Genomic DNA, 17,858 nt, shown 5'->3' with positions numbered 1-17,858 from the left:
ATTCCTAAATTCAGATATTCTAAATCACTAAATTCGAAAAAAACTGATTTCGAAAAACAACAAATTTCCTAATTTTCAAGTTTCCATATCTGATCTAAAAATGTCTGCTAAAATTGAGGAAAAGACATTTGACGAGCAAACTCTCAATCTGAAAATGAAAAAAAATCACTAATTTCAATAACAATCCTCTTCGAACAAAAATTTCTGCTCTACACATCGCACGTCTGCTTTGAGAACCCTCTAAAGCTATTTCCAGATCAGAAAAGATGTTCCAAAGGCAAAAAACAAGAAAGATAAGTTGTTGGTTGTTATTTTATTTTATTTATCTCACAAGGTTGTAAGACTTTCCTTATAGCTAACCGGTACGATGCGTTAAATCGAGTAGATACCATTTTGTTTTCTTTTTCTGTCTCCATACTGGTTCGCGAGCGTTTAATCGCATTACCTTTAAAACAATTTTGTTAAGTAAAAGAATGAGAACTTTAGATACTCTCCAATGTTAATCTGAATCATTCTAAATTGAATTTAGAAAGAACAACTCATCGTTATTTTTCGCTGTAAAAAAGCTCATGCTAGAAAATAAACTATATATATATTAAGGTAAGTTCGTAAACGGGGTAAGTGCGTATACAGCTATTTTTATTACAATATGAGCGAAATTTCTCCATTTAGTATGTTTCCTTCTTTTGTTTCACTATATCCCCTTTTATATTTCAGCTAAGAGTACTTGTTTGCAGTATAGAGTACTTGCATAATGCAGTAAAAAGTATTTTATAGCAGATTTGTTAATAATTCTGCTCTTGCCCCATTGCACATGAAATAAAGTTTCAAAGTATTTAACTTCAAGTTACGCTCTTACCCCATTTTCGGGGAAAGTGCAGAGTAGTTGACATTTTAAACAATTTCCTATCAAAATCAAAATGTACAAGGAAAATTAAGGTCCTAGTCAATATTAATTAAATAGTAGTAATTGTGCAAAGCGTTCGATATCGACAGCGTTAAGTATTTACATAGCAAACTGAAAATACTTACGTTTAAATACCAACTTTACAAAAACCAGTCTGCATTTACCCTACTTCACCTTATATTCAGTTATAACTGTTCCTAGGTTCGATAATTGTCAATAGATACAATGATAGCCAATACTCTAAAATTCGTGGATAAAAATACATTATCAAAAATATTTTTTTTTCATATTCTTTGTAGCTAACATATTTCAGTATAAACAATATAAGATCAAATAGTATAAATTTAAATTTTTGTGTATAAAAAGGTATTCAAATAATAAGACAGAATTGTGTAGAAGCTTTATTTATGGTTCAGCCAGTTTATTCAAGAAAATGCAGAGAAATTATTCTTGAACAATTATAATGAGAATAACAAATTATGTTCTTATATGATACGAACGTATTTGCTTATTCTATGGTTATTCATAATATATTGATTAATATAAATTATTATGAATAATGAAAGAATGAAATTACATATGTTTTTCGTGAAAAAGAAATGAAATTTATCACTGAAATTTTGGACACAGACACTCAGATATAAAACACACGAGCTAGGTCAATTTATCAATATTAATCGAAGTTTGATCTCTGTTATATTGATAAAACGCAACATGGTTTAGAATTATAGTTACTATGTAATTTTTGAGGCAGACATAACATTATTGGAGTTACAATAAATCCATCGAATTAAATTAGAATTAATTCATCGGGGGATTTTTTACTCAATATTCCAATTTGAAAATTTGGTTTCAAGGTTTATAAATTTGGAAGGCATTCGATTTCCAAATTTACCAATTTTAGATCACTGAATTTCTGAATTAAGGAATTTTCAAATTTGTCAGTTTTCGAGTAATACAAATTTTGAATTTCTTGAGCTTCTGAATTTATTAAACTTGGAAATTCAGCAAATTTTATATTTAAAAATTTAATGATTCTATATTTCTATATTTCCATATGCCTAGATTTTCATATTTTCAAATTTCTGAATTTCCAAATTCTCAAATTGGAATTTGTAAATGTTGGAATTTAAAAGTATGGAAAATTGGAAATGTGGGAATTTGAGTATACGAGAATTTAAGAACCGGGGAATTTGAACATTTGGAAATTTGAGTATTTAGAAATTTGGGAATTTAAGGATTTGGAAATACAGGATTTTCAAAATTTTTAAATTAAGGTTTCTAGTATTAAAAATTTTGTGAAACCTACAAATATGCTGTTAAATTGAATTAATTCTGTATTTATTTCAATGTCCTATCAAGGATATTCTGTTGAGCAAATATAAGTCACTTAATTATTTATTAATGTCTGTACTAAAATATTCCAATATTCCAAAACTCGATCAATGCACCCACGAATTTAATGCTTATAAACAATCCAAACGTTTTTCCTTCAAACAAGCTACCCGAGCATCTGCTACCTCACAGGGCAGGTTTTCGATATTGGGCAAAGCGTATATTATATATGATTTGTCCAATGTCAGTTCCTTAGGTTTCGTCGGGATATAGTCTTTGTCCTTGCTTACGACTAACGCCAAATATCCGACTGTAAAAATATATTTTTTTATACAATATGTTATAAACGATACAAGCATGATGACATGTGCAATTATTTCAAAGAGTGTTTGTTTCTTGAAGAAATGTTTTAAGTACCAAAATACAGAAAATGAAGATAAAAATTAAAAAATTGTATGGTGTAGAAATTTTGAAAATTAGAACTGTAGAAATTTAGAAGTTTTCATAAGTATCCATTGGTGCACGCAAGTTGCACCATCCAGCGGACACATGTGACCATGTATAGTTATCGATGTATATTAATCAAATACATACCTTTCTCTACCACTGAACAGGTACAATCCGGGTCTATCTTCAACTTGGTAATAAAACGTGATCGTTTAACATTGCGAGATGGACTCATATCCGTTATTGTTTGCATTTCACTCTTTGATCTGAAATATACTTTGCCTACGGATTTTGCAGAACAGTAAACATCGGTGATGTTCAAGGGAAGGTTATCTACACATACAGGACAATCAGGTTCCTTCTTCGGTTTATCTTCGTCCTAAAAAATTGTGTAAATTTATATCGAGTAAGAGGTCTCTTCATCAAATCAATTTATGTACAAATATTTGTGTTCGAGAGCCAGAGTGGATTAAGTTATATTTCTCAAACTTTCGAGAACCAAAGATGCAAAATTGTTGGGATAAAAATTTATTAGTTTATTGAAATGTTCAAATTTTCAAATTTTCGTGTTTTCAAACTTTTAAATATAAAAATTGCCTAAGATTCTACATCCTGACATTTCGAGATCTTCGACCCCTCAAATATCCCAATGATATAATTCCCAAATCCCCAATTTCAAATTCAAATTTCTTCAATTTTTAAACCTTCCTGTTTAATTCGATTGTTTCTTTCCTAGTTAATGCTTTGTAATGTGTGGATAATCAATCAGTATTTAAAATAATAACTAATATCAAATTATATCGACGCAATTACCAACTATACCTTATTTGTATCAGTAGTATTCGCATCATCTACTGTGTTTGGTATTATAATGACAGATCCTGTGGTATTCTTTACCGGCACGCATATTGAAAATTTGTCATCTTTAGTGGTCGGTACTGTCGTATTACATTCTTGATTAATTGTATACGTCTGAAAGCATTTATATTCATTAAAATTATTGTTTTACATCGCTACATAGGATTGCTCCTTCACAATAAACGATAATAACTCAACAACAAAGTTAGTAAAACTTACGGCCATTGCGTACAGCTCGGGACGATAATAGTCGTAAACTTTCACATTCGTTGGCTTAAAATTGTTCACATCAATCTGTTTTCTTGCCTTGAAGGAAACACAGGTGTTTTCCTTAACAAGTTTGTCGAAATAAAGATGTAGATCATTATTTTCAATCTCGTACTTCTGTATCTCTGTTACGCATACATTATTCGCGATTAATATTATTATTTCATTTTTATTATTAGGCTAATCGGAAAGTTTTACCGCTTCAAATGGGTAGCTGCGTTTGATTGAAACAACGTCTAGATGCGAAAACATATTGAACAATCCGTAGCATTAGAAAATAGATTTTTCTAGTATGTGACGATTAGTAAATGTCATTTTCAACGAAGCTATAACTGCCGAAAATTTTGTGCATAAAGACTTGTTAATACGCAAGAGAATTGCATGTGTGAAGCTTCTCTCACAAATATTCATACTACTTTATCTACACGGTGCTCTATTTCGAGTGAACCACGGTCTTCGAAATATTTTACGGGATTTGACAGAATTTGATTTTGTTTCGGAATCAAAAGAATTGACTTCCGTCGAAAAATACATTCCGATATAACTTTCTGATCAACCTAATATTTCCACTTCGTTAAGAATGTAGATTTACTTCGTGATGTAAGTAACAGATCCAAACTATCTCGATCAGGCATGTAACCGGTCAACATAGAAACCTCCAGTATAGCCATATTGGTGTAACCATCTGACCCCTTGTATCGGGCACAAGGTGTAAACTCAAGTATGTTGCACTTGCCAGCGACAACCGATCGAACAGTAACCGACACGTCGAAATGTTGACTGGGCTGAGGTAGAATGTTGTACTTCACGTTGATCTAAATCGAGCAAGAACAAATATACAATTCGTGAAACTTGTTGAAAACTGAAATACAATGTGGAGTGAACATATGACAGAAATCATTAGATCCACTTGGTACATGTCAAAGTGGTACTTTTCAAAGTTTTTTCGTATTTTTAAAAGTATCTGTAATCTATTTACCGAACCTGAAATCGTTTATTAGATATTGAAACGTTTTCTTTCTATGAGATTTGATCGCATGCTTATATGGCGTCACAACCTAAACATGGTCGCGCTGTAAAATAGCCATCGATGTTGTCTCACGCGGCCATTTTGTATACCATAGGAACAATACCTAATTCTGATACTTTACAAGCTCTAAAAATGACGAACCGAAATTTCTGAACTGTTGCAACAAGCGAACAATAAATTAATGTACCGCTACGATATCGAGGATGTAAATTATAATTTGCAATGGCGTAACCTTACCTGTGCCACAGCGCAGCCGTAACCTTGAACTAAAAGGTTCACTGAAGGCGGTTTATCAGGAAAACGAACAACCAGAGGTGTCATAGCGGTGTCATTCTTCAATTTATATGAACGCTCTAGTTGCCCTGCTTTCACAGAAATATTCAGATTGACAGATTTACTGCCTCCTAGCACAGCATACGTGGTAAGTGCTTGTAAAGCCAGCGCTGTGTCCTGTGTAGACACAAATCCACCAGCGGAGTTTTTGTGCTTCAGTAACCAACGAACAGCCTTCGCAGAGTCAGTCGCATTTTTACCCTCGCACAGCCGCGACATCGCAAGAATCATGTAAGATGTCATTTCGATACTCGAACCTAATGAGTTATGTTTCGAGTCCGCCCACCATAGTGTATCCTTAAATTCACAAAGAAAAAGTTAAATACAACTGTATGTGCTTATAAGTAGTGACTTAATACATACCACTCCAGAATTAGAGATGTTCAGCATTTCCTTTACGGCAGTTTCAGCAGTCGTGTGATTCAACAGAGTGAGTGTGTATGTAGTCATAATCTTGGTGTACAGGCTACTGTTGAGATAAGCCCTTTCTCTTTCTATGCAAGACATTGCATTTTCGATTGTAGCGTTTGGTACTGTAAGGTTCGATTCGAGCAGCGAGTTTAAGATGAAGACTGTCAGTGGCGCCGTTGAATCGTCATTTTCAAGACCACCCTGAAAAACAGATGTATTCCATTTTTTCGTTAGACTCAATTATAAAAAACATCCAAATAATTATAAATAATCATGCAATTCTAAGGGTTTAAATTATTAAACTATTCGGTTTAGTCTAACTTTCTACTTGTTTTTCACGAACCTTCATATCTTTGTGAACAAGTGATCCTATCATGGGGAAACAGCCATTAGGCAACTGTTGTTTCACAATCCAGTCTGCAGTTTGCTGAAGTTCAGTTTTACTGATGTAGATATATTTTTGAGCCAATGCAAACGCTTTTAACACGAACGCGCTCAGCCATATGGAACTTGGAGAGTTTACGAATGTTGAGTACGAACCATCGTTAACTCTATAGTTGAGCTCCGTCTGATATCCTGTGTTTGGCATAAAACGCTAGTAATTAATAGCTACAAAAGAATAATTGTTACTAAACGGTGATAAACGCATTCCGAACGTAGGTCCACACACAAATCATCGGAACGTTTTTAGTTCTCTATTTTCTGTACTTAGGATTCGCAACGAAAGAATCTCAAAAAATTCTATAACATATCTCGCCGCGTTTACAATGTCGAGGAATATTTTCAGGATTTTCGCCACTAAATTGGGAAAGTAGGGTAAACTCGGTAACTAGAATACAACCCTTGAAATACAGATACGAAATTTGTACAATGTTTTTTGATAAGTAATACGACATATTACAAGGTTTAACTGCATTTTTGACCTCCTTATACATTTGCAAGCAAAATGAATTTAAAAAAGCAATACCGTAACCAAGAGACTAATCCAAGATTATTTACTCTTTAAAAAAGTAGAAAAACACGGACACTTACAAAGTTCGTATATAAAAATTGATTAACTGGAAGAACTTGGTTTAGACCCTATTTTGATGATTTAGATTTTTGGTTTTGACCCTCAGGAAATGAAGTATCAATTACGTACCTCGTTCCAAATTACTGATCGCACTTCCTCGCATCGTGATGTGTCTGATCTTCAGAGTATCAATAAACGTTATCACGAATATATTTGGCACGAACTTAGCTATATTCTGTTCACCACAGCCAGTCGGTACTTTGACGAGCTCTTTCAAATTATCAGGTGTCAATCCTAGCATATTTCCTACCACAAACAGGCTCGATTCTATAGTCTCCTCTATGACATATACCTCGGTGGGGTATGTCACATTGAACGTGTATTTCAAATCAATAGAAGCGTTCACCGTACAAAGCAACGCTGTGGTCGATCTTTCTACTTCGAAACCTTCTCCCACAACTTTAACTGGTTTCGTAACCTCGATCCTTGAAAAAGAAGATAGTTAAATCAGTATCAGAAATGCAGTTCATAATTAATCATCGGGACGAACATCCCGGCCGTCATTTATAATGAGATAAATAACTTAGACTAAACTTAGTGAAAACGAGTAACGTAATTAAATGACAATGTAATCGTTTAAGTATAAAATAGAATACAATGGAAACTTAAGTACCGTGAGTCAGGTATATCTGGTCCGGCGCAGAATATAGTATTCTCCTTGTCAATAGAAATGTGAGCTACAACATTATATAATCCAATCTTCCGTGGTATTATAAAGTATTGGTAGTGTAATGTGTCTAGTGGTTGTACGCAAAAAGATATATTTAGCTGCGAACGATAGACATCGAATCCGTCCATTTTCATCTTGAGAGTGACCTGAGTAAATCGATTTATGAAGTGCATGCGTTTCGTGATAGGTATGTTTCATTTAGTGGATTAGTCATTACAGGTATTTTCCGGTTCAAGTAGTTGTGGATGGTGATGTTCACGATTATCATTTCGCCAACTTTCGTAACAGGTGGTACGTCATAATCGAAGAAGAAAGGTCGTCTATCTTGTAAGATTCGTATTGGTGCTATTCCCAGACCACGTGTTGGCGACATGCATGCTGTATGGGCGGTCCAAGTACCCATCTTGTCCGGTACGTACAGATGGTCTATTGATATATTGCTCATATTTCTGTGGAAAGTAATTTACATGCAGTTATAAAATGTAACGCTGACTTTTTTACGAGTTTTTATAGAATGGTTAAGAGTGATGAATTGAAGCTACTGATTAGAAAGATTTATAGTTTGCGAAATATTTAGCGTTACGAAATATATCATATTTCATATCATATTTCATATCATATTTCATATTATATTTCATATCATATTTCATATTATATTTCATATCATATTTCATATCATATTTCATATCACATTTCATATTATATTTCATATCATATTTCATATCATATTTCATATCATATTTCATATCATATTTCATATCATATTTCATATCATATTTCATATTATATTTCATATCATATTTCATATCATATTTCATATCATATTTCATATCATATTTCACATCATATTTCGTATCACATTTCACATGATATTTCATATCACATTTCATATGATATTTCATATCACATTTCATATCATATTTCATATGATATTTCATATCACACTTCATATCATATTTCATATCATATTTCATATCATATTTCATATCATATTTCATATCATATTTCATATCATATTTCATATCATATTTCATATCATATTTCATATCATATTTCATATCATATTTCATATCATATTTCATATCATATTTCATATCATATTTCATATCATATTTCATATCATATTTCATATCATATTTCATATCATATTTCATATCATATTTCATATCATATTTCATATCATATTTCATATCATATTTCATATCATATTTCATATCATATTTCATATCATATTTCATATCACATTTCATATCACATTTCATATCACATTTCATATCACATTTCATATCATATTTCATATCATATTTCATATCATATTTCATATCACATATCATTATCATATTTGTCTAATGAGATATAAGCAATTTTGTTGGAAGAGCGTTTATGCTAATAGGTAAGATGTAATATTTGTTTAATAAATATTTTATATTTACGAAATATTGTTTTTCTTCACAATTTCAGTTTCTTTTAACGATATATTTGTCGACTGTATCTGGTTGAAATATGAGTTATTTCAAATACACTTGTTCAGACATCGAGAAAGTGATTTTCATGAAAACTATCGGAAGGTAACAAGATATATGTTAAATATAGTTAAAATATTAAAGAAAAATTCATACTCAAGAGGCTCGAGGTCCCAAAACCATGTTTCCGGGAAGTATGACTTAAGCAGAGAAATTTCAGCTATACTTTTTTTAACCGATATATCTGCAAATACGGAATCCATTAATGAAAAAGTCAGAATATTTTTTTATAAATTTTAAACTTAACGCAATTCAATATTTCTGTCCTAACTCTCCGATATTAGTGCAAGTAGTAACGTTTTGAAATTCTTAACAAAAAATTTAGAAAAGTAGAAAACTTGGTAGCTCAGGAATTTGGAAATTTATGTAAAAATAGTCATTTCGAATTTGGAAATGTAGAAATAATTATTTTAAATGAAAAGTCGTATAAATTTAAAAATTATCATTTGGATAATATTACTTAAGATTTGTTATTTAGCCCTTATATACGAAAGTTTACTATTGATAAACACGTCGAGATTAACAACAAGCAAATATACCATAATTAGTGCTTAAGATATTATTAATATCGAGTATATCTAAAAATACTTGCCACGTGAGGGCGGTTCGTTGTTAGGCAGTTTTTTTGTAAATACTTGCGAACATGATTGCGTGGATTGTTTCATATTCGTCATCACCAGCGCTCCGAAATCCTACCAGAAAAAAGAAGAAAGCTTATAAAAAATTAGACATGTAAATTGAAGATAAAAGAAATATCAATTGATTATATTTATTTTCATTCGTTCTCGTATATCCCTCTTTTTTAACTCTGCTTATTTTTTGAAACACAAGTTACGGAACATAGAGATATCATCTTCCACAATTATACGTATATTTATAAACGTGGATATTTAGTATTCGATAATACTTTTTGGACCCTCAACAAATTTGGGAATTTCAACGTTACTCACTTTTAAATTTAGAAATACGGAAATAATGAAGCTTAGTAGCTTGCAAATTTTGTAATTTAATAATGTGGAAATTAGGAAATTTGGTAACTTAAAAAATTTAGGAATTTAGAAATTTACATGGTTGGAAATTTAGGAATTTAAAAATTCAATAATTCAAAAAAAGCTAACCAAAATGTCTTACATTGAAAGCTTGCATCTCATATACATAATGAACTGGCCCATGATTCAGAACATCCACTCGGTTTTCCGCAAGTTCTCTCTTCTTTGTATTGTCCGTAATATCTGTACAATTAACATTCTCTATTAATTACACAATACAATTATATAGATACAAATAGTGCAAGAAAGCGTACCTTTACAACCAGACTGTAACATGATGCCCTCCATAGAAATTGGATTATTGTTCATCACCTCGCTGAACACTTTGTTATCATCAATCTTGTAATAAGGTATTCCGGGTAGATCAGGTACTGATTCAACGAGTGATATTGTACAAAGAGAGTCTGGTGCAGCTTGTACAATGTATTTAACATTTTCTCCTGGTGTATAAACAATGGTGGTATTCCATTCGGCATTCACATTGTTATTGTAACAATAATCGACGTTTATTACGTGGCTTGCAGACACGATTTCACCATCCGGTCGCACGTAATAAACCAGTAATTCGGACCTTGTGGCCATGTCTGGTGTTATTTGTATGGTTATTTGAAATCTGGCAATAACAAAGTATACATCAATGCAATTATAATTTTAGCACAGTGCAGATTCCGCTGGGCAAATACCCGTTTGATGAATACCCGTTCAAAACGTCCTCGCTCGCAAGCATTACTTATACAAAAGTAGTAATTAATAGAAAACAATCATTAGTATATTACTTGATTATCTAAAATCTGATTGAAACGAAGATATGTGTTAATGCATGCTAATTTTAACGCGGAACGTTGCTTGTTCAACAAATGCCCGCTCAATAAATGTCCGTTCGCTCAGACAGCTTAAATTCAACGTCTTCAAAACCGGATATTTATCAAATGACCAGTATCTGATCGCTAACATAGTGTTCTGTTAACAAAATCTAGTGTTGCAATTATTAATGTCATTGTTAATAGTTTGACAGTGCAAAACTGTCTAACGGATCTTATTCTTGACATATGTATATCTTACATAGTTATGTATAGTTCACAAAAAATTATGAAACATATTATAATTGGCCCCGTTTGATATAATTATAGTTACTTATATAATTATATAAATATGATATAATTGAAAAATATATAAATTACCTGTGTACAAGAGGATCCAGACAGTATCTCTTTCGAGAAGCTTTCAGAGCACCCAATAAATTGTCAACCTGCGAATAGTCCAATACTGTATCTACATTTGGCTGATGTGTTATGTGTTCGTCCAACAAAATACCGCTTCTCGAATTCACAGAGTAATGGAATGTAATGGGACTGTCGTATTCAGTGCAATCAGGTAGCGTATACATCACGTTGAAAGTATAGTTCTTGAAACATGTTGGGCGTTCCTTTTCTTCGATTACAACTACGTAACTATTAGATGCAGAGTATAACGGATACAAGATAATTTGCGCTACAGGTTGATTCATGAAGTTCTGAAAAAGTATTAAAAAATAAGTGAAATGCGATGGCATGTGCAGTACGTAGGTTGCTATGTTGGACTATGTGGCATTAAATAATTGACAACTTGTCTAAATGGGGATAGTATACCCTTTTCAAACAAGTAAATGATACATAACAAATATACTAGCCAATTCATAAATGAAATATGTTAAATAATTTCTAAATAAAATAGAAGTATCAAACAAATAGAAAGCAAAGGAAATTAATCGAAACTCCATTTAATTCGGAATTTATTTAATACGTATTCATTTAAAGTAACATTTACCTTCCAGTGATCAGGCTTGAAGTAATATTTCGTTGGATAATTAACTGCAGATGCAATTATAGTTAACGAAGTGGTATTTCTGCGTTGGGGTGGTATGATAAATTCAACAGAACCGTCAGAAGAAGATGTGAAATCGCGACACTCTTGAACGTGTCGAATATAGTCATCATTTCCGGTGGTTTCTATGCAAAGTTGAATTATCTCGTTTGGAACTGGAGTATTGTCCGGTTTTAAAACTATTATCTGAAACAAAAATATATTGTCTTACAACGTTTGTGAAAGTTGGGAAGTTTCTTTATCTCTAAATACATTACTTTTCCATGATAAGGCGCGTCCAGCTTAAAGTATCTGGGCATGGTCGGTGCGAATTTTAATTTGATGGATTCGTACAAAATCTCCGTCCTAGAAAAATCGCTTTGCGTAATTCCTGTTTCGTACTCCGTAAAATTCGCCGTCAAATCTATTTCGATGGGCAGGACACTCCATCGATCCAAATTAAGAACTGCTCCGGAAGTTACAATTTCCGTACATCCATCCGGTGAATTCAACTGTAAACGAACGATTCGAATTCTCCGTAGCTGCGTATGAAACGTTACGCGAAAAGAGAAACGTGACACTTACGTGTTGAACCATCTCTTCAAAGGGGTTTGGCGCGTTATGTGTATACGGAGTTAACTTCCTCACCAAAGTACTTCCATGCTGTGAATTTAATTGTGAACGAACGATTCGAATTCTCCGTAATTGCGTATGAAACGTAACACAAAAAGAAAAACGTGACACTTACCTCGAGTTTTTTAATCACCTCTTCAAAGGGATTTGGCGTCTTAGGTGCACATGGAATTATCTTTGTCTCCAAAGTACATCCATCCGGCGACTTCAACTGTGAACAATTCGAAATCTCCGTAGCTACGTATGAAACGTGATGCAAAACGAAAAACGTGACACTTACCTCGATCTTTTTAACCGTCTCTTCCAAGGGGTTTGTCCCATCAGGTGCGTACGGAGTTAACTTTGTCACTAAAGTACCTCTTACTGGCACACCGTAATTGTATCTGTAATATTTTCCACCGTCAGTTGAAAAGTTCCGCAAAATGACGATATCTGACTCGGTTAAACATAAACTGGATTTGTTTAATAGTTATTTACTTAAAGACAATTTCTTGAAGGGAATGATCTACTTGTCTGTAAATTTTTCCTGTCTATACGGGGCGCGTCTGGCAATGTAGGCCAGGGCTTCTTTCATTTACAGAATCAAAAGAAAATGAAAGAGTAACGAATTTCGCTGTATTTTATTTCCAATGATGACCTATATCAACTTATTATATTCGCACTATTTTTTGAGAAATTGGGATGATTTCTAGTTTTGTAAACAGAATGTTATGTTTGTTAATGTTATGCGAAAGTGTGTCAAGACGAATTCACCTGCGCGAATAGGACCTTCCAAAGTCATGAATGTTGAAAGGATCAATTTCTAAAAAATGTGTTTGGAAAATATTACAAGAAACGTGTAATAACAATACCTGACACATATCTTCCATGTTAGTTTTGGTGCATCTGCCAGTATATAGGGCGGAGGAATTATTTTTACCTCATAGTTTATATAACCTTCAGCTCTAACTTCAAAATGAGAAAGAGTATAATGATCAACGTTTGGGTACATCTTCGTCAAAATGACCCATTTTCCCTGTTATGAATAATCCTCGTTTAGCACTTAGTAGCTTGGTTGATTTGGAAATGTTCGGATTTTGATGATATTGAAGTAAAAGGATTTGGAGATTTAGAAGCTCAAGGATATACAAAATTTGGATATTTTGTGATTTAGGGATTTAGTATACTTAAAAATCATCAAATCTAGAGGTTTGGTAATATCGGGGATTAGTGGATATGTAAATGTAGGGTAAGTTATTGATTGATTTACTGATAAAATTTGAATATTTGAAATTTACCAGTTTCGCACCCGAACTCAAATAGAACTTCATCTGCCTCATCCCATTTTCCGTACTCAGCTTTTTCCATTCAATTATCGTATTATCCGTCGGATTTTTTATATACATGTATGGAATCTGTAAACGACGGATATTGAGTAGAAAACAAATTTTAACACCGACATTGCAAATCTAAATATCACTTTGATGGAGAAAACATTACGACCATTTTTTAAGTGAAACCATAATTGCACAATGCATTTTTTTTTCTTTAGAAGACCTAAATTATTAATTTTGATATATTTTATAATAAATTTTTGTCAGAGTTAAATGCCCTCAATGTTTTGTACCAAACTGTATAATAATTAAAGGGTATGTTTATGTGAAATTTTGTCGATATTTGAATAATGTAGGAAATACAAAAATGAATCATAGTTTAACCAAAGCACATATGTTTCATTAATTAAAATTCATTTAAAAAGTGTATGTAACCATTTAAACAAAATAAGCTTCAGAAAATAAATCATTTAGATTTTGAGGGAAGAATATTTGGGTCTGTTGCTCACCGGTTCATTCACAGGCGTGAAATCTTGATTGTATTGCAATGCGCGGATAATAACTTCTTCACCAGGCCGGTACATTCCTTTATCCGTCTGCACGACAATGAAGCGGGAATGTTGAGTAATTTCGACTTTTTTCTCCTCATACACTACATCATCAGGGTATTTAGCAAATTTGATCGTAAGTCGAATCTTCGCATCCGTTGTTTTTATCATCGGAACATTCAGTTTCAAACATGCTTTAGTACCTGTTTCAACATAACAGTTTACTTACTGTATTATTTTGTAAACATAACCCGTTTAAACATTTCTAGAATTTCCTGATATAATATGAAATAAGTGTATTGCCTCAGCATCTATCAATTATCGGTTAATTAATCTTAACGTTGTGCGAAACATTAATAAGTACGCGGTGATTGGAAATACAAAAATATATCATGTTCAAAGTAATTATAAAATATCACGATAAATTGAACATCAGACTGCGATACTTATCAATTTTTATATGTTTATACATTCACAAATTTTTCGATAAATATATTGTACTGTACTTCAAAAATGACTGACTGAAAAACATAGAGGGACAGACGTTGAATGATAGCTATTTCATAAAAAAGTTTGCACATGTTGGTGCGAGGATTTTTGAATCATCACATTTTTTTATGCTTTGTATGTTGTATTGAATGCTGAATATAGTGAAGTTCCTGTAACCACTCTGTTTGTTTGTCTGCACCACGCATAAGCCGCAAGTTTGGGTCTTGTGACATTCGGAAAGTAATTTGAGGGACACTCCGACAAAATCCGATGACAGGAACCTGTTATTGATGTCAAACAGATAAAACAACCGTGTTTTGACACCACACGTTGTTAAAAGCTCTATAACTCATCGCTGTCGACAACACGTGGTTGTCACTCATGTGAGTAGTCGTGAAATATGTAACAATTATGTTTGGTATCGTTTTCAGAAGTGTCAGACACGTTTAATCGTTCGGAACTACTTTAAAGTATCTACATCCCATTCTTGTTCTACATATTTATACTAGGTACTCGAAATTTCAAATTTATACTCGAATTCGCGTGAGACACCTGATCTACAGAGCCACTAGTATTTTATACTTGTTTACCTGTTGTTAAATTGTAGCTGGCAGTGGAAATTACTTTGCTTTGGTGCAATAATTCGGTAGTAATATACGCTGGTGGTTCTACGTTTTGCAAAGATATGCATCCTGTCGTAGTTACACCAATTGGAAGTTTATATGGTATTGTAAACACATAACCCCTGGAAACAGTACAACATTTGGCACGGTTTTTAAACTGCCTACTATTTCGACGATAAATTTAAAAATCGAGAGATCCGTAATTAATTTGAAAATTTGATTTATTAATTTAATAATGTATATGATCCTCCACTGTTACATTAATTTCTCAAACTTATTTTTAAGTTAACAAACTTTCTTAAGCCATTTTTATGACACAAAACAATGAAAAGTTAAGTCTTAACACCAGTGACAGTGTCATTTATGCGCGAGTTAAATGGTTTCATAAATTAAGTTTACAAATACGATAAAAGTTTAAACGAATAATGATCAATTACCGTTTCTTCTCCAAATTATCTGCATTGCATTGCAAAAATCCCACTGAACAACAAAGTACGATAAATATCATTAATTTATCCATTTTGTTCGGTTAGTCTCACTTTGTCTAGCGTTTATTTTTGATAATCCGTGCGAGCATACATGCTCTTCGAGTTATTCAAATTCGTAGCTTCGCTTCACGTTTGTTCTACAAATTTTGAATATGTTGAAAGTATAAAAAGTGATTGAGAACGTGTCGATACGCGGTCGACACGCTGAACACAGACTGAAAGCGCGATATTCGTACACTCCCTCTTATATCCTTCTGAAACTCTAACAAGCAGAAGCAAAAAAACAAATTCTTTATATTTAAGAATTTGTGTTTTCGAAAGTTAGTAAATTAAAAAATTTCTAAATTCGCATGTTTCCGAGCCACTAAATTTGAGAATGGCTATTTATAAAAATTCCTACGTTGGATAATTGTCTTATAACTTCTGCATTTTATCAGTTTGTAAAATCAAAAATTGGGAAATGTTTTAACTCGAAAATCTAAATGATCCGATTCTTAAAAATTTATGTTATTAAAAATTTTTCAATTGGAACGCTTTTAAAAGTGTAGCTTAATAAGTCTTACATCGAAGTTCTTGCGATCTCGAAAATTTCTAAACTAAATATTTGCAAAGATTGTAAACTTGAAAATACCTAAGTTTGAGAATTTGTGATATAGGAAGTTCACAAATGCCTAATCTTCTAAATTTGAAAATTTCTAAATCACTCAGTTTGAAAACTGATATATTTGAAACATTAAAAGGTTGTAAATTTCTTAATTAGGCATTTTGTAATCGGAAGGTTCAACAAAAATTGGTATAATTGCTTGAGACTAGCTTGGAAGCAATGTACTGAACAGAGAGAATATTAAACAGGTTCGGTAGGTTCGTGTTATATCATTTTTTTATTTTGTATCTGACCGAGACTTTTCTGATGGGTACTGAACGATTTGAAGGTAGCGGATTCCGATTGAAATACTCTTTTACCTTCTTTTTCATATTTTTCTGTGTTTTGCTCAACCGACCTTTGTCACAAGAATGTGAAATCTATAAAACATTTCTTAATATACGCCGCAGTAATCAAGTGTCGTTATCGTTGAACGTAATTTATCGAAGCAGGAAAATAAAAGTTCATGTAATGTGACAACTTTTATCTAAATACAAGATAGTTATTATTAAACGGTACAGAAACTTTTTTTTAATCAAGTGGTTACCAAATATTATTTTGTGATCTTTCTCATTTAACCATTTACAAGGAGTGGTTACTGCAAATGATTAGTCACAATTTTTGTTAGTTGAATGTTACGCGATGAATAGAATAAAAGACATTGTAATACAATTTTAGTAAAACAAGTACAATTAGTATTAGTAGTATATACTAGTGTATATCTACATTAAATAAAACTGGTATAGCATAAAGGGTGGCTGAGTAAGAACACATTTTTATCATCTTATTATTTATTAACAAATTGACAGTTATATTACTGTAATTTTATTTAAATCAACATTTAATTTGAGTTAGTAGCAGACGTAAATAGGGATACCTCCACAATAACGAGTATTAAAACACAAGACTGATGCTTAAATGTGTGAACTTACTGGTTGATTTTACTGTATATATTTAGATATGTTAAAAATTGCAGTTTTTGTACATTAATCTTCAGGAATAGCAATCTGGCCAAAGAAGCAAAAAGAAGAAGGGAAATTGCTGTTGCCAGGCATGATAACATGTAGTCTCCTTGAGCGATTTTTATAACATGTATACTCTTCTCAACCTTGAACAGGTCAAGCACCGTTGTCAATTGCTCGACTATGCAATGGTTCTCATCCCTTTTCGTAATCCTAGTTGTAGCCTGTGACTAATGCTATGTAGATTATCCTATTTGATAGTTGGCCAACTTAGGACTGTTAATTAGCCTGGGTGCCAAAGATTTTAGACGTGGAGACTAGGCGTTGCATGGCTAATGCCGGGTGCTTCAGAAAATGATATGTGAAGTACTCGACGTGTATCTAATGCCGGGTATCATAGAAAATGTTAGTAATA

General features: G+C 32.5%; 1 protein-coding gene across 1 annotated transcript; it reads right to left on the bottom strand.

Annotated features, from left to right (window-relative positions):
* Nucleotides 1–1,295: 1,295 nt before the first annotated feature.
* On the bottom strand, nucleotides 1,296–16,064 carry LOC105662132 (alpha-2-macroglobulin-P-like). The gene is made up of 26 exons (XM_076529349.1): nucleotides 15,788–16,064; nucleotides 15,318–15,472; nucleotides 14,200–14,441; nucleotides 13,655–13,771; nucleotides 13,229–13,392; nucleotides 12,658–12,760; nucleotides 12,493–12,588; nucleotides 12,330–12,407; nucleotides 12,023–12,256; nucleotides 11,709–11,951; nucleotides 11,084–11,415; nucleotides 10,157–10,515; nucleotides 9,985–10,085; nucleotides 9,446–9,545; nucleotides 8,950–9,037; nucleotides 7,548–7,779; nucleotides 7,274–7,476; nucleotides 6,730–7,085; nucleotides 5,932–6,164; nucleotides 5,541–5,789; nucleotides 5,082–5,474; nucleotides 4,407–4,629; nucleotides 3,767–3,939; nucleotides 3,512–3,661; nucleotides 2,837–3,068; nucleotides 1,296–2,552 (listed from the first exon to the last, which is right to left on the bottom strand). Exons 1-26 carry the CDS (start codon nucleotides 15,868–15,870, stop codon nucleotides 2,374–2,376), a joined length of 5,118 nt encoding a protein of 1,705 aa, XP_076385464.1. The 5' UTR covers nucleotides 15,871–16,064; the 3' UTR covers nucleotides 1,296–2,373.
* Between the last annotated feature and the right edge of the window lie 1,794 nt (nucleotides 16,065–17,858).

This window comes from Megachile rotundata, chromosome 3, assembly GCF_050947335.1.
Source record: "Megachile rotundata isolate GNS110a chromosome 3, iyMegRotu1, whole genome shotgun sequence".
Classification (NCBI taxonomy): domain Eukaryota; kingdom Metazoa; phylum Arthropoda; class Insecta; order Hymenoptera; family Megachilidae; genus Megachile; species Megachile rotundata.
The sequence above is the reverse complement of the archived record's forward strand: the minus strand, read 5'-3'. Positions and strand labels throughout refer to the sequence as shown.

Excerpts from the sequence above, each read along its gene's own strand:
- LOC105662132 (XM_076529349.1), bottom strand. The coding sequence starts at position 15,870 with ATGGATAAATTAATGATATTTATCGTACTTTGTTGTTCAGTGGGATTT. Across the intron at positions 12,761-13,228 it reads ACATGGAAGATATGTGTCAG|ATACAATTACGGTGTGCCAG; the intron begins GTATTGTTATTA and ends AAAATATTACAG. Across the intron at positions 3,069-3,511 it reads ATACTACTGATACAAATAAG|GACGAAGATAAACCGAAGAA; the intron begins GTATAGTTGGTA and ends ACAATTTTTTAG.